General features: G+C 42.7%; 4 protein-coding genes across 4 annotated transcripts in view; all 4 read left to right on the plus strand.

Moving 5' to 3' along the window:
- The window catches only part of rab30 (RAB30, member RAS oncogene family), a 4,482-nt gene extending 1,471 nt beyond the window's left edge, over window positions 1-3,011 (plus strand). Inside the window, exons 2-5 of the mRNA XM_032504346.1 lie at window positions 1-42; window positions 144-227; window positions 325-508; window positions 1,282-3,011. The exon at window positions 1-42 is cut by the window's left edge and continues 57 nt beyond it. Of these exons, the coding sequence (XP_032360237.1) occupies window positions 1-42; window positions 144-227; window positions 325-508; window positions 1,282-1,532 (561 nt within the window). The 3' untranslated portion in view covers window positions 1,533-3,011. The remainder of the gene's footprint in view (window positions 43-143; window positions 228-324; window positions 509-1,281) is intronic.
- guca1c (guanylate cyclase activator 1C) overlaps window positions 1-12,006 on the plus strand; it is a 23,267-nt gene extending 11,261 nt beyond the window's left edge. Inside the window, exon 6 of the transcript XR_004327561.1 lies at window positions 11,995-12,006. The gene's annotated coding sequence lies outside the window, so the exon portion shown is untranslated. The remainder of the gene's footprint in view (window positions 1-11,994) is intronic.
- prcp (prolylcarboxypeptidase (angiotensinase C)) lies at window positions 4,185-16,512 on the plus strand. The gene is made up of 10 exons (XM_032504177.1): window positions 4,185-4,683; window positions 8,683-8,823; window positions 8,907-9,008; window positions 9,130-9,311; window positions 9,633-9,790; window positions 11,017-11,189; window positions 12,996-13,163; window positions 13,282-13,469; window positions 15,148-15,386; window positions 15,428-16,512. Exons 1-9 carry the CDS (start codon window positions 4,480-4,482, stop codon window positions 15,362-15,364), a joined length of 1,533 nt encoding a protein of 510 aa, XP_032360068.1. The 5' UTR covers window positions 4,185-4,479; the 3' UTR covers window positions 15,365-15,386; window positions 15,428-16,512.
- A 1,651-nt stretch (window positions 16,513-18,163) lies between these two features.
- fam181b (family with sequence similarity 181 member B) lies at window positions 18,164-22,277 on the plus strand. The gene is given in 3 exon segments (XM_032504306.1): window positions 18,164-20,854; window positions 20,856-21,069; window positions 21,072-22,277. Coding segments are annotated over 3 exon segments (954 nt in total). The 5' UTR covers window positions 18,164-20,587; the 3' UTR covers window positions 21,545-22,277.
- The last annotated feature ends 1,908 nt before the right edge of the window (window positions 22,278-24,185 follow it).

Raw genomic sequence — 24,185 nt, forward strand, 5'->3', positions numbered from 1 at the left:
GCTGGAGTTGGGAAGACATGTCTTGTCCGCCGCTTTACTCAGGTTTGTATAAGTCTGAGTTTATGAGTTTGGAGTTATTGATTATACAGATACAGAGGATCAGAGTCAAACTATATATTCATTTATTTTTTTTATTTTTTTAGGGCCTTTTCCCACCTGGCCAGGGAGCCACTATTGGAGTAGATTTCATGATTAAAACAGTGGAAATCAAAGGGCAGAAGGTCAAGGTACACAATATGTTAAATTATTTTACAAATATAAAATCAGATGCCTTTCTTTTTCTGGTGATAGGAAGTCACTCACTTCATATCTTATGTTTTCCAGCTGCAGATATGGGACACAGCTGGACAGGAGAGATTTCGCTCCATTACTCAGAGTTATTACCGCAGTGCCAACGCCCTCATTCTTACGTACGACATTACCTGTGAGGACTCCTTCAGGTGCCTTCCAGAGTGGCTGAGGGAGATTGAGCAGTATGCCAACAACCAGGTGGTGACTATATTAGTCGGTAAGACGCTCTACTTTAATAACTGATGGCCATCGTTTATGACAGAGCTCATTGTTCATTATGAGAAATCTGCCCTGAAATCGCCAAACTCACCAGACTCCATTTAAATAAACAATACTTTTAACATGTATAGCCAGCTTACTTTCACATGTAAACAAGTGGAAGGGCTGTTTCATGTTCAACAAAAAAGATTTTAGTCTTTAACAAAAAGGTAAAGCTCTGTAGAGATCCTCGCCAGACATATAGAACAACAACCTGAGCACGTCGGTGGTAAAACAAGCACTGTTAGTGGTGCGCAATTGTCCATTAACGTTACATTGCAGTACATTGCATTGTTGTTTCTCCTTGTTTAATACTAGATCAGTTTCTAAAGTTGCTGTTCCTATCAGTCTCTTAGACACAAAAACATGAGACAATAAGGTCCAGGTTGAAAAATCACAAAGTTAACCTTTAAATGTGAGCATGAACTACCGAGGGGATGTCAGAGGCAAGTCCTGATAGATTTGCAAAAGTCAAAGCCAGTTTTGTTAACTTACGTTTCGTTGTGTGATTTCATTTCTCAAGAAAGAAACCATGTCGGTCTGGAATGAAAAGCTCCCACACTGTCTTAGGCCACATCCACCCCCACATGCACGCAAACACACACATCTCCACTTCCATCTGTCGCAGCCTCACCCACCAACATTCAGAAAGAAGGTCTGCATTGAGATGCATAACAATTCACATTCTTACTTGTTACCAATGCTGACAGATGGATGTTCTATGTCTTCCAGGTAATAAAATAGATCTGGCAGAGAAGAGAGAGGTCCTCAGGCAGAGGGCTGAAGACTTCGCAGAGTCTCAGAGCATGCTGTATCTGGAGACCTCTGCCAAAGAATCCGACAATGTTGAGAAACTTTTCCTCGATCTGGCCTGTGAACTCATTCAAGAGGCTAAGCAGAACAAGCTGGATAACAATGACACTGCCCCAATGCCCGGTGAGGGTAAAACCATCAGTTACTTGAGCTGCTGCAACCTCAATTAGAGAGAGAGCTCAGACTTCTGGCCGCGGTAACTCAGCAGCCATTGACTGTAGAGGGCAGATGGCTGAGCCCCCAATGCCTCCGTCCTTCTAAAATGGCAAAAAGCCACTTCTTAATCTCGTCATTTCTAGTCCCATGCCTTTTTTTAAGCTGCACACAGGAGTTAGTCAAAGTTAGTTAGGCTTCCCAGGAGCAAGCATTTTAGATGCTGCCAGTTGGGATAACATTCTCCTCAATGCAGCAGGATGTAAAGTTTGTCTGCCTGACGCATCCAGGAATCTGAGTAGGGCTCCATTTTGTCCTCCTAATGGTGAGATGACAACATGTTCCTGTCTGGGCTTTAGGATCCATTTTCATTAAAACATCAATATTCACCAGCAGTATTACTTGAGCAAAAAGTTCCACCAGGTATTTTGCTTTAGATTCTACATCGCTGACAACAAGTGTCATGATCCTCGGAGGTTATCAGTAAATGGTAACAATATGTTTACATATAGTACGCTTTTCAGATCACCAAGTCTGATCAAGTTGCAAAAAAAGTTTTCAAATTTACCGTATAATCTGTTGCACAATCATTTATTCCCTACTAATTTTGAGGATGGCATACAATTTAATTAACTTTAATTCATTTCTCAGTTATTTGCACCCGTCGTTACAAACTGTGACATACATGTATTTGTTTCCAGTAGAAGAAGTTTACTTGCTGCTAAAATATGTTTTTGTGTCAGATAACACAAACTAAAACACATGTATAAATACTACATTGAAACAGTATTCTGTGACACCATTATTTTTTAGTTTACTTGCAGTGCTTGCGAACAGTCCGTTGGTGTAGTATGAAGCAGTTGGAAAGGCCTCAGATATTGTCAGTTATCAGTAGGAATTATAAACAGCTTTCTCAAAAAGACATTGTTTGACTGTCAGCTGTTTCTTTTATCCACAGACAGGAATATTTCTGCCTTTATTGTTGCTGCCTAGCCATGAAACTGTATCACTTCTTATTTATTTGAAGGGATATGTTCGTGTAGTTTTGTGTATGACTTGTTGTAGCTACTTCATATGCTTTTATTGTGAAATATCTTGATTGTCCAGCATGTTTCGCCATGATTTGTAGTGTCTAACTTTATCTATCCTATATTTGCCATACCTGTAATGTACTGTATTGCACAATGCCATATACTGCACACATATTGTTTTCATTGTAACATTTTGTCTTTTGTTGTACAGATGTGTAGTACATTTTGGCACTTTGCTTTTATATTTTTTAATTCCAGTAATCCCTTTGTACAACCAGCGAGCATTTTGCTTTGCCTTTTACCTTAGATTTAACAGCAGTGATTTATTGTTAATCCCTTGCATCTTCTAGTCAACTCAATATGGGAAATACAAAGGAAAACACTATTGGGATGTTGTGCTTCTTTTTCTTTGTGTACAAAATATTACCAACATAATACTGTAACATTAAATAATTACACTAAATATCGTCTATTTGTCAGGTTTTTACTGCTCATGGCAATGGCATTTACCGGATGTGTAAGTCGGTTATGTTTGCATTGACACCTCTTTGACTCGTTCTTATGGAAGCCCTGCTGTCGGTACACGATCCGTCCTGCCTGCACGATCCGTTCTGCGCATGTGCATTATGTTCGCGCACGCGCAGATGATAATCATGATGTACGAGGATTTACCAGGGATTTACGGCACTGCACGATCCGTTCCACAGTAGCCGTCTGCTGTTAGCCTCCACCGGAAGGCTAACGTTAGTTTAGCTAACAGTTAATTCGGCTAACCGCTAGCTGAGACAGCATGTTTAAGACCCTCAATTATATGTGTATTATATAACATAACAGCGATATATATAATATATAATAGTGGTTACGTCAGTTCTACTTTACTTGTGCTCATTTAAAACACAATCACTCAATAATTGTCTTATTATTACTGTAAAGTCTTAAATTAGCTGTAGCTGCTTTCCCCACTGTTTAGTTTGAGTAACTGTATTGTAGACTGAATCAAAGCTAGCGGTTAGCCGGGAAGCTAACGGCGGTGGAGGCTAACCGTCCTCTTAATACATCCATGAGGCTAACGGCTAACCGCTACAACTATGACAGATCGTGTACTGATATATTAGCTAAGAGAACGGTTAGCCTCTACCGGGAAGCTGATGCTAGTTTAGCTAACAGCTATTTCGGCTAACGGGCTAACAGGTTGATTCAGCCTAAAATAACGTTACTCAAACTAAACAGTGGGAAAAGCAGCTACTGTTAGCTAAACTAACGTTAGCTTCCGGTGGAGGCGAACAGACTTTCTTTAACTGTCTATGGGAACGGATCGTGCAGTGTCGTAAATCCACGTTCATCATGAATCATCTGCGCATGCGCGAATATACTGCACACTCGCAGAACCGATCGTGCAGGAGGGACGGATCGTGTACCGACATCTGCAACTTCCATTCAAGACCCGCCCACAACAACATTCACGCACTACTACACACACCTTCAAAATAAAAGCCCAAAAATGCGGATACATTTAGATACCGTGGTCTCACAATAAGGACTTTTACTCTCGAAGCCAATGTAAAGGCCTCTTTAGCGATGAGTGCACGAGGTATTGATATAGACAGTTAAAGAAAGGGTGTTGAGCGTTACAACGTGCACACAGCTCAAACTCCCATCAACCCTTGCGAACGTATTTACAGTACAGTAGGAACCATGCTTTCGGCTGAATGCTAGCCGGCTACCGGACAGTGTAGAGTTATTATAAATGTAGAAAAATCCCCAGCGCCTGATGCTTCCTGTGAGAAGGCCGCTGCTAAACGTAGGTCACGAGGCTGACTACACCTCTGGATTCGCTGACAGAGGAGTGTCACTTCCTTTCTGTTCGGGGACAGGTCTGCTCTGGAGGATGTGCTGAGCTCGACCCGCTGGGAGCTCCTAGCCAGTAGCAGCGATGAGGACCGGACTGAGGACCGGACTAGGGACCGGACTGAGGACCCAGGGCCCGGACAGAGCTGCAGCCCCCTGCCTCCTGACGCTGTGTCTCGGCTGCTTACATGTAGTCGCCCTCAAACCACAACTCCTCACCAGGCTGGGGGGCTCGTCCCACTCCACTGACACCCCCATCAGCTACGACACATTCTATTTTGACCAGAGGGTGAGGTTAACATTTGTTTATACATTTTTTAACTCGCCATTTGTCCGTGAAAAACTGTATTTAACAGAGATGTTTCTCACTGGGTTCTTCCTCTTTTACCTCTTTCTGTTTCACTTCACTTTAAAATGTTTGCTTTGGACCACAGGATGGATTTCACTGGTGTAAAAAGTAATAATTCAAAAGAATAGCCTTAATACAAATTATGGCCAACAACATAATCCATTAAGTGTGATCACACTGGTGTGTGTGTGGTGTGTGTGTGTGTGTGTGTGTGTGTGTGTGTGTGTGTGTGTGTGTGTGTGTGTGTGTGAGAGAGAGTCTCTATGTGTGTGTGTGTGTGTGTGTGTCTGTCTGCCTCTCTCTGTGTCTGTGTGTGTGTGTGTGTGTGTGTGGTGTGTGTGTGTGTGAGAGAGTCTCTATGTGTGTGTGTGTGTGTGTGTGAGAGAGTCTCTGTGTGTGGTGTGTGTGTGTGTGTGTGTGGTGTCTGTCTGCCTCTGTGTGTGTGTGTGTGTGTGTGTGATGAAAATTGGACCTTTACAAATCAAAAAGCAGCATGTTTTCTGAAAATATAATTGATTGTTTTCTGTTTTGGGACCTTTTTTCATTTACCACTGCTGTACATACTTGGGCTCATGGTTTTGCTCTTTATTAATATCTGCAACTCTCGCTCTTTTTGACATTGTAATGTACTTCATTCTGTAGGAGTGGTTGATGTTGTGTGTGCAGACAATAGGTGCTTCCCTCTGGCTTCCTGTAGTGGAGGGAAAACCATCACAACTGGCTGTAACTAGCCCCCTGGCTCCGTGCCTAAAAAGGTCTCCAGGGCCCAGTGAATGTGAAACACTCTATCTCAGGGGGGTTTGAGAGATCTTCATTCAGCCTTTACGCTTTCCGTTTACTGTTACTTCATGGAGAATCAGATTGCATGCTGAGTGCATGCGCTCGCGTACAATCACAAGTTTGTGCTTGTGTCTAAATGAGTCTCCTTTTGAAAGGGAAACTCAACCAGGTTAGCCACATCCAGACACTGGACATGTACGGTCACACAGTCATAGTATCTGTCTGTCCGTTTCACTGCTGACTTGGACATTGGACAGCTTTTCAAGCATGTTCCAAGACCTATGTGTGTAGACATTTGGGGAAAAATGCCATCCATAAGAAGGTAAATAGAAACAATCCCTGATTCTGTTTCAGGATGAGTTTGTAAAGTGTGAGAATAATACACAGATTAGTATGAAGTGTATATGACCAAAGCACAGAATACTGGCGTGTTTTGCAGAGCCGCAATGATTTGATATATCATTGCAGCTTTTTTTTGGATAATTCATCATTTAAGTGTGTTTGATGGTTCCAGATTTGCTGTGGTTCCTTGTCTTACACATCGGGGGGGAGAATGTTTCACTATTTTCTGACGTTTTTGATAAATTACTTAATGAATGAAAAGTATAGTATTCACAAGGTACAATGCACAAAACAGTATTGGAAAGGGGGGAGGGGGGGGGCGACGATGGAGACAATGCTCCACACCTGGTCCAGCCCACGCCATCCTGCCTAATCAGCCACACTGACAAGAAGATAAACACCATTTCCTCCCTTCTCACGCCCTTGGTCTTGTCTGATGGGCTTTCTTCAGCCAATCAACTAAAATTCTTTGCTTCTTCTGGACAACAAATAAAATCCTTGTAATCCACTTTTCAGCACCAGCAGTAAGTCTGCTACTGTGTGTGTGTGTGTGTGTGTGTGTGTGTGTGTGTGTGTAAATATGTATATGTATATATATTTATAAAAGAATCATCAGTCCTGCAGCCTTTTTTCTACACTCTGTGGGACACGCTGTTGCGGAGCACCAAGTGATCTAAAGAGGAAATCCTCTTGACTGCATTTTGCCTCCAAACAATGAATGGAAGTGTCCTTTAGCATCCTCCAAATGAACTGTCATAGTTTACTGGAGCTTGTGTTTGAGTTGTTTCCCTCATGTCTTCATTTGCCAGCCTGTAACACAACAGACACAGTCTCTTGTCATGTCGACTAGTTGAGAGTCCTGGTTCAGTAGAGGTGCACCATGTGAGTTGAATTTTAATTGGACCAGCGTGCTCAGCCGGCAGTAACCACATGGTGGCACTACTACTCAGCGTGAGGAGCTGTTATGAAACCAGTCAGCAGGTCTTGTGATGTGCATACTGAGTGGGTGCAAGTGGTCCAGTACTCACCAGGGCTCCTTTTGGCAAAGCACTTTTAGTGTTGGAAGAAGGATTCAGATCCTTAAGAAAATGTAGTTAACGTATTAAAAGTACTCATGCAGAAGAATCCTCCCATGTTAGAAAGAGTAAAGGATCCAAGCAGCTGTGTGTTTGATGGTCTCATCATCTCAGCTGGGCTGTTATATTGTTGCTAGGTTACTTTATAATAAAACATCAGATTATAAACTACATGTGTTCTGTGTGCAGAAATCTTAATGTGGAAAGAACTAGGAACTAATGTAACTAGGAACTAAAGTAACTAGGAGCTAAAGTAACTAGGAACTAAAGTAACTAGGAGCTAAAGCTGTCAGATGAATATAGTGGAGTAGTAGTAGGAGGTGGCATGAAAAGAAAAGACTCAAGTAAAGTACAAGTACCTCAACATTTGGACTCAAGTACAGTACTTGAGTAAATGTACTTAGTTACATTCCACCACTGAGCATTTTATTTATTCAACCACTTTAGTTTGGCATTAGGGCATCTTAGTTTGGAGGAAATTTGTTTTGAATTTGTCTTTCGTTAAAAAAAATTAAATTCAGACTTCTACCACTTAAAGCCCTGGTATGAGTAAAAAAAGAACTGATAAACCAAACTCCAAACATGATTTTTTTTTTTTGTCTTTTTAAAAGATATAAAGCAACCTAAATGCTTTGCTGACAACATTCTGACAGTATACTTTGGATGAAACGGGTTTTGCTGCCAGAGTGCCTAACTTTCCATGGTCCCCCCACACTTAAAAGCACTGCCAAGCGTTGAGGAGTCGAGGCTTGAATGAACACATTGAGGCCCCCAGAATCTTTTTGGTGTCACTGGCTCATAAAATCGCTGCCTCCTTTGTGTCCACTGAGGAGGGAAGTGAGCGGGGGGGGCGGGGGGGGGGGAGAGACAAAACAAAAACATTTTGTATTAGGCGTTGGTGCTGTTTCAAGGGCTGGCCAGCTCAGCAGCCTCACGGGGCCGTCTTCTCTGTGAAGTTGTTGGTTTCTTTCTGCTTTTGTTTAATAAAGAATACAGGAAATCTAGATGAAAGGGAAAGATACCCCAAAAAATCCCCGAGGTTGGATGAAAGGACATCTCAGAGCTCATCTAAAGCGGAACTAATGTGGCATCCCTTAAACTGGCTCCAACATATTTTAATACAAATTGGGGCTAATTACCCTCAAATCCAACCTCGGGAATGTCATTTCACCACGCCGTGGTTGGCACAGGGCCAGCTATCCGCTGATCACACCCAGCTCCGAGCGGTATATTTAGGACTGGATCCTCCGAAATGCTATTTTTAGATTTCAACATTAGTAAAATATTGCCACGTTGAGTTTTCTTTTTTCTTTTTTTAAAGATTTTTTTGGGGGCTTTTCCCCTTTTTATTACAGTTGATAGGCATGAAAGGTAGAGAGAGAGATGGGGGATGACCCGCAGCAAAGGGCCGCTGGTCGGATTCGAACCCGGGCCGCTGCAGGACTCGCCCCCCCACCTTGGGTTTTTACATCAACAAGTGTGAGCGATGCACGAGAGACATTTACATTTGATGTTTATATGTTGCATCTATCTATCTATCTATCTATCTATCTATCTATCTATCTATCTATCTATCTATCTATCTATCTATCTATCTATCTATCTATCTATCTATCCCCTTTGAAGTAAGAGAGTAGCACAGTTCAGCTACGCAGAGTGATTATGATGTCTGCGATCAGTTTGTGTATCCGAGCACATTTAGGGTCATACACTAATTCTGTTTGTTTTCTATTTGCTACAGATTGATCATTTTGGTTTCCTAGAGGACGGCACCTTCAAACAGAGATACCTGGTGGCTGACGAGCACTGGCAGCGGCCTGGAGGACCTATTTTGTTCTACACCGGCAATGAAGGCGACATCACCTGGTTCTGCAACAATACGGTGCGCCCCCCCATCTGTCCCCTGTCTTTACACTGCACAGAATGCTCAGTCTGATTCAACGCACGCCGCTGTTTCCTCCGTAGGGCTTCATGTGGGATGTTGCGGAGGAGTTAGGCGCCATGCTGGTTTTTGCAGAACATCGTTACTATGGAGAGTCCCTGCCATTTGGACAAGACTCTTACAGTGTAAGTGAGGATGCAGCGTTACATTTGAGGACGTCATCTTGGGCTATAGTGAAAATAATGTAATAACTGTATGTGTTTATTTCCCTCTAACCTTTACCGTAATACTGCCATGTGCTTGCAGGACAGCAAACACCTGAACTACCTGAGCTCCGAGCAGGCCCTGGCCGATTTTGCAGTGCTGATTAAGCACCTGAAGAGTTCTTCACCCGGAGCTGAGCAGAGCCCTGTCATCGCTGTCGGGGGTTCCTATGGGGGGATGCTCGCCGCCTGGTTCAGGATGAAGTACCCCAATATAGTTGTTGGGTAAGACATTAGTTCCGGTCTGGGGGCCGTCAGGTTGGATTTCCCCAAAGCAACTAGCAAGCAACTGTATATTTGTACATCTCCAAACATTAGCAAAGGGTAGAGGAAAAGTTTCCCTTTTATGATCTAGAAATCAAACCACAAGGCCTGCTGTGCAACAGGACCCTTGTACGAGACATTAAGTAGCACAGTTTAAATCAGCAATCCTCTGTATTTGCGATGCTGCCCCAGCCAACATGCTAACAAACGATAGAAAGGTTACCCAGGATAATGTGCAGCTTGTGTAACGTTTTTATGGTTTTGCTTCTTATTGTATTTCAGAGCTCTGGCAGCCTCCGCACCAATATGGCAGTTCCCTGGCATGGTGCCATGCGGAGACTTCTACAGAATAGTCACGCAGGACTTTGCCAAGAGTGGGAACGCCTGTGATGCAAACATCAGAAAGTCATGGAAGGCTATTAACAACGTCTCTTCCACTGGTAAGTCGTAACGGCGGGTTGATCTATCTTACCTGTTGCATTGCAGGAAATATGACTCGTTTGAGTTTTATTAAAATAATAAATAAACCATGTTTCGTCTTATATGTGAGAAAGGCTCCAGGATTTTAAGAATTTGTACAGTTTTTTTTAAAATTGCCTACCTTTTGTGATTTCAAGTAACCCCAGCCTGAAACCAGACAGCTGTTTAAACGTTGTTGCACCAGTGGGTAGAAAGTCTGGAGCCTCTCCACAGAGGACAGATTGTAATGTGTAGACAAAATGTACAACCTGCAAAGCTCAGACTACTCTCAGACTACTCTCAGATGTGAATTAGGAAAACTGGCACAAAAAGCTTTTTATTCCTACCACACCGTCAGTGGTGACGGTGCACCAACAGGTGGATACTACTTTCTGATAAGGGGCCCATTACACATGGCTCCAATTATTAATTAATGTTAATTGTTATTAAATAATTACTAATGCTTTATAGAACAGGTATAAACTATTCATACCAGGTTGCCAGATTAGAGAAAATCCTCCTGCAGCATAACACTTTTGTCTTTTTAAAAAGCTCTTAAATGCATTAAGAAATGCCCCTTTTTTTTTTTTTTGACTTGATATATTGACTAAATAAGTTTTTCCATGAATCCGATGAGCTTTAGAGACAAGTTGTCATGCTCCTGTATGATTGACCATAACCTGGCAACCCAGAATTCCGGTTCAAGTCCCTGTACGTACCGAAGTATGGACTGGTAGCTGGAGAGGTGCCAGTTCACATCCTGGCCACTGCCAAGGTGCTCTTGAGCATGCCCCCCCCCTCCCAACTGCTAGGGGTGCGTGTCCAGCAGTTGCAGCCCACTCACTCTGGCATCTCTCCATGTGCACATGTGTAGGACCTGAGCACGTGTGTGTATTTCAGGCCTGTGTGTAGTGTGTTCTAACAACAGAGTGTAAAAAATACTAATTTCCCTTCTGGGGATCAATAAAAAGCAAAAATTATTAGAAAGAATATGGTTATTTCATTAGCATTTAGTAGCTAAACCTCTCATGGGTTTTTGATATACCTGTGACCCATGGGAGATGTAGTTAAACGCACAAAATAACATTTGTTTTACCTTGGTTAACAACAATGAACAGTTTTTAGTATCCAGCAGTAAACATAAACTCAGTTCCCATGAAAAAGGGATTTACTGCCACTGAATCATTTCTTGCTCTCTTTTGACAAGCGTCTGGTCTTCAGTGGCTGTCAGAAGAATTCAGTTTATGCGCTCCTCTCAAAAGCAGCATCGATGCTGTCGGCTTCAAGAGCTGGCTGCAGGAGACCTGGGTGAACCTGGCCATGGTGGACTACCCCTACCCAGCCAACTTTCTGCAGCCCCTTCCTCGCTGGCCCATCCAGGTACATGTCCACTCGTAAGATACTGTATCTAAGATAGCATGGACGCTAAACTCTAGGACAACTTCAAAGTGACTTTACTGCCACATGTCTTTACTTGTAGTGCAACTTTGAATTCTGTTTGTCTTTGGTTAAGCGCCTGATTTGGCCTCACAGCCTGTCCTTAATTGAAGTGAATGGGTGATTCAGCCGATTGTGTCCCAAGTGTTTGTTGTGGTCTTCCAAGCTTCTGTTGCAACAGCTGTCAATTAACTTCATTAATATTCATAAGGTTCATAAGCTTCTTTTAGTTTAGTTTTTTAAAAAGTATTCTTTGGATGAGCAGCTACAAGTAAGCCACCATTCCTCTCTTCTGTCGTACCAAGGGTCCTTTCATTTGCACACTCCGTCAGATCTCGGAGGTGTTCCTCTGTGGACGCTCACACGGCTCCCGGACAGAGGGACGTTTGCCCAGAGCAGCTCATGATGCCATTAAAACAAAGGGTCACCACTCCCATTTCAATGAGCCTGGAACATATACTTCGCTAGACTCAAATTGAAGAAAAAGAAAAATACTACCATCATGTAATGGGGTTATGGTTTTAAATTTTGATTTTACAAAGCAGGTCCTCTGTTTCCGTGGAACATAGCTTGTGGCGGTGCAGCGGCTGTTTGCCGAGGCTGATTGACTCAGATGCAGTGTATTCTACCAGTCACCTTGGCATGTCACGTGCATAAACCAAGCTCTGCTTTTGACTCCCCCCCCCCCCCCATCTGTTTGGTGTTGCAACACCCCTCCAAGCGCCCCATATAGCACACTCACACTAAGTTTTACCAGCACGCTACTTTTTTTTTGGTCTACTTATTTGTTAATCATTCAGTTGCTGATAGATCCCGGAGCACCATGTAAATGAAATAAACACTAAATGGTCATTTTTTTGTTTTTGGCTACTTGCCTTAAATGTATGCGACCCCTATGGGTGGTTTAAGCGGTTTAGGCAGGGGGTGCAAAGAGGAGCTTTTTTTAATGACAAAGCTAATGTGATTATCTGAGTGAGTGTGAGAACGGGGTATTGAGGGCTTAGAGGAGGGAAATCTGTTGGCAGAGATGAATGTATAAGCCTAATCCTATCTGAAAAGTAAGGAGAAGATGCTTTGGAGCAATTGCAGTGTTGTTTTTTTCCACGGTATAAATCTTTGGTTGGACATGTCTGTGGCCCTCCTCATCCATCGACCACCAACTCCTCCCCAGTCTGCAGACAAAAGCCTTAGTAACAGACTCCACACTAGCGCAGCTCCCCTCCAACCTCCAAACAAGAAAGCCCAGTTTCTCCGCCTCACAAAGAGTGCAGAACAACAGCCACAGCCAACTCCGCTGCGGCTGCAACCATAACAACATGCAGTGAAATGAAACAAAAGCTGAAACTCAAATATTTATCATCCACGCTATTAATTCTGAGAAATCAACCGTGGTCAAAGAAAGTGGCAGTAAGGAAAGCAAAACTTAGTACATTTAAATCACTGGCTTCAAGTAAATAGACGTTTTTCTTTTACCCCCTCGTGCCAAGATTACAGCAATAAATTCCAGTTCATTCCAGGGAATTACATATGCAAATCAGGCGCCACTACATTTTATGTGGAAAAACACTTTATGGGCCACCAGAAAGCTATCTCCAGTCTTGTAAACAACTTGGATATAAGGGAATAATATATTTAGATGCTGTTGCTATTAATGCTATTTAAAAAAAAAAAAAAAAAAAAAAAAAGCGCATGCAAGGTGGTCTAGACTGTAATGTAATCCCAAACTTGTGGTTCATTCTTTTGTTTAAGGTGGTGTGTAAGTTTCTTGCTTTGGATCCCAGCGTGTCGGACTATGAGCTGCTGCACGGTGTCGCCCAAGCAGCAAAGGTCTACTACAACTACACCGGCAGCTCCCCCTGCCTCAACACATCCCAGACAGCCACGGGCAGCCTGGGTTTACTGGGCTGGTTTTACCAGGTGCAGTAACACAGAGCGCAGGGATCAGTCCTGTCATGCTGAACAAATCGCAGCACACATGTGTCAGTGGGCAGCTTTACCCGCCCCAGTGAATCTGTGTTCAATCCCTCGTTCCCAGGCCTGCACGGAGATGGTGATGCCCATGTGCGCTGATGGCGTCCACGACATGTTTGAGCCCCAGGACTGGAACCTGCAGGCCTTTTCTGACGAGTGTAACGCCATGTTTGGTGTCAGGCCACGAGCTGACTGGGCAGGCACCGTCTACGGGGGGAAGGACATCGCCTCTCACAGCAACATCATCTTCAGGTAAACATGGCTTGTAAAATGCCAGATGTAGGCAGAATGCTCTCTGTGTTTGTCTAGTGCAGCGAGAGACGTTCAAATAGCCATTTTGACAGGCTTCTAATGCATAAAGAGTACACAACCCTACATGAAAAAGCACTGACACTGTCGCCCCCCCCCCCCCACACACACACACACCTGCTCGAGCAGTGAGGATAGAGAAGAGAGGGGAGGGGCCGCTCCTCAGTCTCAGAACAAAAGACTGTTTTGGTGGCCACAAGAGAGAAATACCTTGTGTGCTTGCTGGACAATATTGGCATCTTTTCTACAGAAAGTCTCTGTCTTTTCTACAGAAAGTCACTGTCTTTTCTACAGAAAGTCTCTGTCTTTTCTACAGAAAGTCTCTGTCTTTTCTACAGAAAGTCTCTGTCTTTTCTACAGAAAGTCTCTGTCTTTTCTACAGAAAGTCTCTGTCTTTTCTACAGAAAGTCTGTCTTTTCTACAGAAAGTCCTGTCTTTTCTACAGAAAGTCTCTGTCTTTTCTACAGAAAGTCTCTGTCTTTTCTACAGAAAGTCTCTGTCTTTTCTACAGAAAGTCTCTGTCTTTTCTACAGAAAGTCTCTGTCTTTTCTACAGAAAGTCTCTGTCTTTTCTACAGAAAGTCTCTGTCTTTTCTGCAGAAAGTCTCTGTCTTTTCTACAGAAAGTCTCTGTCTTTTCTACAGAAAGTCTCTGTCTTTTCTACAGAAAGTCTCTGTCTTTTCTACAGAAAGTCTCTGTCTTTTCTACAGAAAGTCTGTCTTTTCTGCAGAAAGTCTCTGTCTTTTCTGCAGAAAGTCTCTGTCTTTTCTACAGAAAGTCTCTGTCTTTTCTACAGAAAGTCTCTGTCTTTTCTACAGAAAGTCTCTGTCTTTTCTACAGAAAGTCTCTGTCTTTTCTTCAGAAAGTCTCTGTCTTTTCTACAGAAAGTCTCGTTTTTTTCTAAAGAAATCACCAGATATTTTGCTAAAAAAAACTTGCTAAGGGGTCTGAAAAGTGTCTGTATGTCTGGAACAGAGGCATGGTTGGGAGTGGACTTGTAGGGAAGCGAAGCAAGTGCATTCTGGGAGTTGTTTTCTTTCACCCACATAAGTCAAAAACACATTTTCTGCCTTATCTCGGTCTAGAAGGCACAAACTTCTAAAATTTCACCTTCCTACTACCTAAATGACCCCATACATATTCATCTTTCCAGCGGTGGAATATCCCTTTAACTAACTGTTGATGTGGGACGTTGACTGATGTGGCCGTGACGCTGAGGACCCCCTGTTGAAGATCTCAGCTTTATTCAATACCAGTGATATAAAACAAAAAGAAATTCCTACATTATACATTGGGACACATATCGTTTTCTTTATTTTTCAGCTCCGACTACGTGAGCCCATGTCTGTAACGTAGACTCTTTCCCTGCGTGTCTGTTTGACGTGTAACACAGCCAGTCCCAGTCACATGCTGCATGCTGATTGGCCCACTGACTCTGATGAGATTTACTCAGGGATTAAAAGTGTCTATTGAATGATGAGGCATTTTTTGATGCTCGATACTTTAAAGGACACTGGTCAGTGCCTAAAAAGTATCAAATTTGCTACGCAGCCCTACAACTGTGTAATATATATTACACACGTATATTTTTTATGCGCTCCGTCTCTGCTGTTGTGTTTTAGTAACGGAGGACTCGACCCGTGGTCGGCTGGCGGAGTGACTTCCAACATAACAGATTCTCTGGTTTCCATCCTGATTCCTGACGGAGCCCATCACCTGGACCTCCGCTACCGCAATGACCAGGACCCCCCATCAGTCCGCGCTGCCCGGGCCTTAGAGGTGATGTATTTCCGAGAGTGGATCAGGCAGGCTAAAAAAACACAGCCCCGTTGTCCCTAGAAGCAGCACCTGTTTTACCTGATTACCTAATTACCTGTTTACCTGAGCACCTGAGCAGCCTGTCCAGGGTGTCCAGGGTGTCCAGGGTGTCCTAGCTTTAATGTGCGTGACACGGTGTGTCACAGGGTGCTCTCTGCATCGTAATGCCAAAGTTTGTGCCTTTTTAATTAATGTTTGGGATGTTTTTTTTTTTTTTATATTGAATAATGAAATCTTTATGTTAAAAGGTCAACAGCTTTCTTGATTTTTATTAATGATGTCATTAATCATGTGTGAGTGTTTAAAATATTAATCATGTAGCCATGTTCAGCGCTGGAGTATCAGACTTTGATTTTCTTTGACGCCAAACTACACGTTTCCAAAGAGTTTGGAGAGGGACTGGATTATGAGAAACAAAATGAGAACTGCTTGTGTGTTAATGTCTTTCTTTGTTAAAGCTCTAGTGCGTAACTTTTTAATATTAATGAACATCCATTACATTCAAGCCATTGCCAAATGAGTTACTACACGGCTAATTAAGACCATCAGCTCCACACAACTCTCTCTGGATGTCTCCGTATGGCTGTGTTCAGAAGATGGTGGCGTCCAGCGAGTGGCGATAATGACCTCTTCTGATGTTTTTTTTAATCCTCTGTGTCCTCCTTGGCTACTATCAACTGCGTGGAGGATGGGGGGTGCGCGATCACGGAAGGCTTGTATCATGTGGACAGCGTTGATGTCATTAATTGGTATTCCTCGTGGGGGCGACAGAAACTACACACTATAGCTTTAATTCATGTAATCACAATATCACAATGAAAACACTGGATTATCCTCATTTAGTTTTTCTTCCATGTACAGTTTGCTGAAAAAATTAATAAAAACACAATGGGCTCTCTGCCTCAGGGATCAATCAGGGATACTTTCACTTATTCACATCTAATTTCATTTAGTCTTTCAGCTACCTTAGTACAAACTGACACCCCTCCCCTTTCTATTGATTTAATGTTGATCAGCCATTGTTGTCCCTCAAGGTATATTTGCTCTTTCAAAATAATTGTATAATGGAATATGCTCAAGAAGTTTTTGGCACCAAATAGTAAGAAAATGAAGTTTATTTTCAATATCCTGTGCACAATTTTGTATTAAACTTGAGCTCTTTCACAGAAGAACAGTGCCTACCTTGATTTTTTTAAGATAATGCTGTCAAATGAATATTTTAATCACGATTAATCGCATTAATGTCATAGTTAAGTTGCAAGTAATCTCAATTAATCACACATTTTTATCTATTCTAAATGTCCCTTGGTTTCTTTTTGTCCCATTACTTTTTTTTCTCATTGTAAAGCTCTTATCAACATGAAAAGGGGATCGGCTGTTTTGTGCAAATGTTTTTTTTTCTTTCTTTTTTTTAAACAACATTGGCATATATCCTACTGTAGTGTTCAACATTACTAGTTGTTTACAAGTTTGCTAGGCCAAAAAGAACGTTAATCTCACAATAAACAAATGGACGCCGTTAAAATAGGTTTGCGTTAACGCCGTTAATAACGCATTTAACTGACAGCACTAATATTTATGCCTTATACCACCTTTATTTAATATGCTGTCATTGATCCTAAAGTTACCAGCGATATTGTCATATAATCTTTCTAATTGTCTTTTTGTCATATTTGGATGAACTGTCGAGCTGACTCTTGGTCATGTTTTAGAGGGACTGACTTCCTCCTAGCAGGAACAATTGCATGTGCCTGAGATTTAATAAAAACCCAATCGGAGGAGGCCAATATAGTCAGTGGTGGGAGATTATTGCAGCTACGCCTGCTGACCTCACCCCCGTCGACCAGCCAGTGGGATTCCCCGTGGCATGCTTTCATTCACTGGCTGCCATTAAAGCTCTAAATTGCAGCACCAAGGCATCCTATATACCCTAGTTTGTCCCCCCCCCCCCTGCTAGTAATATTATTAATACAACTCCTGGGGTGCAGAGAGTTTGAGCAGGGTTGATGAAAGGTTAAGAGTTAAGAGTGGGGCGGTGAGGGGGTGCAGGAACCGGCAGGGACCAATGAGCCTTTTGTAGTTCACCATGAAGTCACAGTTCTTTTTTAGTTTTTCTTTTTTTTTTTTTAAATGTCAAGCTTAAAGACTGAAAATAGTACGACAAACACAATGACTGCAAGGAAAACACGTTTGCTTGCCTTTTCGTTTTCTTTCAACTATGCTGGCAAATTATTCCCCCCCCCCCCCTTTTTTTTTTTAAAGTAAACGCTCCTGACATGACCTGACTTTGTGAAGCAGATGGAGAACATGTCCTACACTGGTATGTGGGTTGATTTTCTACCGGGAGACACAAAGCCTGACTTCTCAGCATTTTGTCACAGGCTTGACTGGATTTTGGACACCCCAGTAGAATAAAAAGACATAGCTAAACACGGGGGAGGACGGGGTCTCTGCCACTAAACGCTGTCCTGAAACTTTTCTCAGGACTTTGAGAGGTCATTAATTTTGCAAGCCTTTTCTAAGTCTCTGACACCGGCCATCAATCAAAGGTGTTATTAGTATTCTCTCGACCCCAGACTCGGAGCGCGTCCCTGCTCCGACGGGACCACACACTAGTAGGAAGAGATTAAGAGAGTGTGTGTGTGTGTGTGTGTGTGTGTGTGTGTGTGTGGTGTGGTGTGTGTGTGTGTGTGTGTGTGTGTGGGTGTGTGTGTGTGTGTGTGTGTGTGTGTGTGTGTGTGTGTGTGTGTGTGTGTGTGTGTGTGTGTGTGTGTGTGTGTGTGTGTGTGTGTGTGTGTGTGTGTGTGTGCGCGCGCTCCCTTGGAGCTGGCTGCTGCTGAATAAGTACATTCTCAGGGACACAGGGCGTGGCGCTAGTGTTTAACAATATGTCAACAATATGGATCTGTGTACTTAACATTTATGGTTGTGGGCAAAAGGCACAGCTGATTAGTAATGGCTTTCTCAAAATTAATATTCCCTAAAGCTCTGACAAGATGAAAATTCAATCTGTGGTTTGACCTCCGCGATTAACGCTAGAACAAACGCCGGTCCATTATTAGGAATTTAAAATAACTTCACAATCAACCTCACGCTTAATGTCTTAACAAGCCCAAACAGCTCTGAGTTCTTATATTTTTCCGAGCTGGTCTGCCACGGCCCCTCCCCTCTCGCCCTCTCCGCCTTTATGCAACAATAGAAACTTGTTTCCGGGATCTGTGCGTCAGGCTCTGTGATGTGAAAGACCCACCAGCACAAAAGCCAAAGCCTCTTGACTGGGGAAAAAGGGATATAGCTGCCATGACTGTGATGATGTCACGTTGCCAGAATTACGAGAAGAAGGCAGAATCACTTTGGGCAGGCTCACATGTGATAGCTGTCCTCCGTTATCCTCCTACAGTTATCGCTGTAATGAAGTGAACATTTAGAATTGACAAAGAGCCTAATGCTGTACATGCCAAGTCCCTGCAGTTGAGTATGAGCTAATAATCAGCAGGTGTTTTAACGGCCGGCTGTATAAACAGGAAGATGTTTTTTTATTCTGTAATCATTTGTTGCTCATAGATTTGAGTTTTTCTGTTTCTTTTTCAGTCCCAGACTTGTTGTTGGGCCACAGATAATAAGATCAGTGCTATCACTTTCACTGTCCCTGTTCTCCACCGGGAATTAACATGAGAAAGATTTATTTGGAGCGGCCTGCCTCCCTCGCTGCTTCAGACTTTTCTTTTCATCCCTCCAACTGTTGAGGCGCTGCCTCACCTCAACACGCACTTTTGTAAGAGGAGGGGTCTTCGTTCAGTTATTCAGCTGCAGCATGTCTGAACTTAAAGTAAAAATAATTAACAAAGGTTTTAATGTGATCAGACTTCTGCTTCTCTGGTAAACAAATAAAAAAATGTGCGGTGGTAACAGCAAGGGACACATTTTTCTTGTATAGTCAGACTATGCCAACTGTCCATTCAGTTGAAATTCCACTTAAACGGGGATAAGTGCTGGCAACATAGCATTCTGGCTCTTGGACACATCCTCCGTTGTATTCACTGCTGGCCAAGAAACTTCCTGTAAATACGTTATTGTTTACAACAGAAGTTTCATACCCAGGATTTCTTAAGGTCAACATTTCTTCTGGCACACTGAGCCTGAACTGCACTTTATTCCCCTTTAATTTAACAGCTCCGGCAGCTTTTCTAGTTAAATCGACTGTTCATTATTGAGAGCCATTTTACGAAGGGGCTGTGAGGTGCAATTTAATGAATCTCTGGCACAAAGCTCCCTTTCACTGCCGGGGCGAAGAATAGAGGCTATTTAGACCCTGTAGGGCTTTATGTCAAAGGCAGCCCATAATAGTTGTCAGGCCAGGGCAGAAATTCCCACTGGCCTGGGAATGCACTAGAAATCAACTTTTGCCATGAGCAGATGAAGACACAAACAAGCAGTTGGGAAGATTCTCCGAAATGGTGGCATCTGTTGGGGCGCAAAGATTTTCCCACAGAAAAGAAGTCTTTTTTCACTACTTTATAGCCTTGATTTGATAGTGGGGTGTGTTTCAGTGCCTAAATGAACAGTAATTAGATTACAAGGTAACTTCTGTTTAGTAATCCAGACAGGGAATTCCTAAGTAGGCATGGTGATTAAATGGTGCAGAAAAAAGCAAGCAGGAATCACATGAATAATGATAATAATCTTTGTGGGATATCCAACTTTAACTAAAAAATGTGTTGTTTTTTTAAAATTGTTTGTATCAAAACCAAATATGTTGTCGTAAGTTAGTTAGAGAGATGATGGTGGAACAGTTCTACCCAGCAGAAGGACTGTACCCACCAGGATTTCAAAGAGTTTTTCTGCTCCCTGTTACAGTAATGTCCTCCAGTTTCATGAAAGCGTCTTTGGTTCAGAGCACACGCAAACAGTTAAACTGGAGGGGGAGAGTTCTGACAGAGGTTATTGTCTTCAACTCAGCAGGGAATTTCAGACAAATCCCTCTTAGATGCAGGTGGTCAGGCACAAGCAAAGAGTTAAGTCCTGCGGTCTCTTTGCCCCTCCTCTTTGATGTTCTGACATCATTAGTCCAGCCCCCTGAAAGATCCCCTTGCTTTCCTCAGAGCCCGTCACTTCTACTCTGGAATGTTTACAGGAACTTCATGAGCAGCATCAGGACCAAGTGTTTGTCAGAGGAAAAAAGACATTTTTGGTTCGGGGATCCCAGAGGATGCCACAGGTGTAGCCGCTGGGCTCAACAGAGTAATGGCTGTTCAGACTGCAATCATGAACCCTCAGTTCATGAATTTCTGCTTCCCTGGTTCTGTGATGGAGTACGAGGTGGAGAAAAGTCTGGATGGGAGTCTCCTCGGTGAGGCAGAAAATGACGAGGACTACAAAGAGACCACTCGGGACTTGCTGAGCTTCATAGACTCGGCCTCCAGCAATATCAAGCTGGCTCTGGACAAGCCGGTGAAGTCCAAGAGGAAAGTCAACCACCGGAAGTATCTACAGAAGCAGATCAAACGGTGCTACCGGCAATATAACACCAGGAAATGTAGCAGAAGTCCCAGTTAAAAGACAGGGTTCCCCCCTGGCTCAGCCCCTGCAGAGCAAACCTCTACCTAAACGTGACGGGGTCCAGGCCAATTTACAGAGCAAGAGCTTGGCGGCCCTCTTTAGCCCTGCGAAGGATATAAGGGGTGAGAGAGCCAAGAAACCACCCCTCAGGCATCGTAATCTGCCCCCTTCTTTTTCACCGAGCCGGCCAACTGCTCCAAAGTCAGCTCCACGTCTGGGATGACACTGAAGGACTTGGAGCGGGGCAATCCTGAGGCGGCGGAGTTCTTCGAGCTCTTGGGGCCAGATTACAGCAACATGGTCAGCGACCAGGACCTTTATCAAAGTATGGCCGTCCGGGTGCAGCCAGAGATGGGAGGCCCGGATCCTGCCTCCTACGATGCTCAACATTTAGTTGGGGGTCTCCTCTACTCTGAGCCCTGGACTAGCTGCTCAGTACCCACTAAGAAAGTAGGGGAGAACCTGCGAACAGGCCCAGCCCAGCCCCCTGCTTACTGTCATTCTGAGGCTGCTTCCGGGTCCATAGAGGATAACGCACTGTGCACTTTGGCTTTCCCCAACTTCTTCACAGACTGCTCCATACCTCAGGTCACTTATGATTTAAGTGGTGGTTATAACAGAACTAATTATTCATCTCTATGAGAAACTGACTGTGCTGGTAAAAGAGATACAATTGCTGTGACACTTTTTTTTTCTATCGTCCCCTCTCAACTACTCCCTGTGTCCCTTTCCCCTGAGAGAAACAAGGAACTGAAATGGTGTCTTTCGAGAAAAAGAGTTGTCCAAAGCTTTTCAAGTAACTGGATATCTTTTCACCAACGCAGTTTCATTGACTACACTGTTCTGTCTGTAATTATTCACATGTGCATATGGTTTTCTTTATCTCGGGGCGCTTCTATTGGCATTCTGAAGGAAAATGCATCTGATTTTGTGTAAGCTTCAGTGTGTGAGTCTGTTCCATTGGATGTATCTTATTAATCTGGGACTGTGTTAATGAAGACATTTCATTCTAACATTTTTTAAATATTTGTTTTCATACAGAAAGAAAGCATACAAGCTGCGTAATTAGTTGTTGGTTTAGTCCACTAAATGTCACTTCTGGTTAGAAAATGATATTAGAGAACTGTTTGCCACATTTGCCACAACATGCTGCAACAATCTCTCAGCGAGGCACTTTTTGGTTCCTGTCAGTCACTGTTCTCTGTAGAGGGAGAAACCCATTTCACGATGTGTGATGCTGTGTTTTTTACATTTTACAGCTCAGAAATGATTTTCAGCTGGTAGATTTCCCACTTGCATCCATTTGGTTGGAAAAGCCTTATTTGTATTTAGCTATTGTAAGAGGACAAAATAAAGCTGGTCTTTATTACTGTGACAACCGAGTTGGTTTTTGTGTTCACCACTGATCTCGGATGTCGAGGTGTGATAATCTGAGTCCAACAAAGCCAAAACACTGCATGCAATAAGGTGGGGGGGGGGGGGATCACTAGAGGCCTCACGATATGATATCATCACGATACTTAGGTCACGATACAATAGAAATGCGATTTTAAAACATATTGCAACATTCTGTCATATATTTTATTATTTTATTATTTATTCTCAATTTTAAATGACGTCCCCAAAAGAAAACAAAGCTACTAATTTATCTAAAAAGAAACCTTTCTTGTTCATATCACTTTAATTGCATTGCTGCAAAATGGGACAAACCGACCGACACATTTATAATAAAAACTTACATGTGCATCGATGCAGTATTGCCACTGAATATACCGCGATGCCATATGTACTTTAATGCAGTCTTGTACAGAGTTCAGCTGTGTAAGGTCAGTTGCATGTAATAAAAAAAAAATGGCAATATGTAAATTAATAAATATATATATGGATAGAAACTCCTGTTTGTCCTGTAGAAACTGATTGAGTCGTTAAATCTCATTTTAATTGTGTTATTGATGTTTCCTTGCCCTTATTTGCTCCTATTTGTTAAAAAGGTTGGTTGTGTCTCTTGTATTTATTCAAGAGTTTTTACCATCTGTGACTGTGAAGCACTTTGTAACCCCGGGTTGGAGAAGTGCTTTTAAATTAAGCTTTACTTACTATTAGAATGCAATCCATTGCAACTGTCTTGTAATGAGCTATGACATAACTGAGTCAACACATAAACAATAAAATAACAGAACACTTTAAGTAGGATTTACCTTGCTGATGCGTTGCATTGTATTACATCATACAGGTGTTACAGTGTATTAAAATGATGTAATCTATAGAGTTGACTCTAATATGTAGGCTATAGAATATATACTGTAAATACAGTGCTGATTGCATCTACACCAACATGTTGTGTGTCTAATCCAATAAACTGGAATGCCAGCCTCATTTGTTAACACTTTAGCCAAAGAAAGAAAAAGAAAAATCTAACAATTATGAGCAGTATGTAACGATTATTTCGGTGTAGCACGTTGGAGAAAGCATTCAGTGCATGATTGATTTTTCATTTCATCTGGGACTGCGAGCCGGCTGGTAAACCCCATGTGCAACACAAACACCTCAAAGTGTTGTGAGATTAGAAAAATGTAAGTTCATGTAAATGTTAAACCTCTTAACATAATTACCCTTAATTAACTCCTCAGCGTTTCAACAAAGACGTTTTTTATTTCCGCTAATGAGCAACGACGGAGAAAGTGTGACATTCATTTCCATTAAAGTCACACGTCTGGCGACCACAGCAGTCCACCGGGCCACTCGGGGGCTACAGGTCTGAATATGGACGTTGGGCTAATCATTGTTTAAGGGTTCAGTCATTTCCTGCAGTTTTATATCAAGTTAGCTGGGGACAGTGGTGTAGTCTAATGTATTGTAGTGGGTATACTGTACTGTATATAGGTCAGAATCTGCCTTTTGAGGGGGGGCATATCATAGTGGGGGGTCAGGGTGTCCTCCCCCAGGGAAGTTTGGAGCATTATTGACTTAATTTCCTAAATTCTGATACACTTGTATGCACCAATTTACAGTGGAAATGCCTTTATTTAGCCGATGTGTAGAAGACAAACACAGATAACACTTGAAAATATATCAGAAATATAATGGAAAGTATGTTGCGTGTCATTGGGCATTTTTAAGTGGGTTTATGGAAATCCTGGAGCTTTCTTAGTGGGTAGGCTGCGTATACCTGCATATCACGTAGACTCCACCACTGGCTGGGGATTTAAAGCTGACACTTCCTGCAGAGATCTCTCCCTGGGGATTTGAAGACCATGACTCCACTAAGAGTATACATTATGAT

This window comes from Etheostoma spectabile, chromosome 3, assembly GCF_008692095.1.
Source record: "Etheostoma spectabile isolate EspeVRDwgs_2016 chromosome 3, UIUC_Espe_1.0, whole genome shotgun sequence".
NCBI lineage: Eukaryota > Metazoa > Chordata > Actinopteri > Perciformes > Percidae > Etheostoma > Etheostoma spectabile.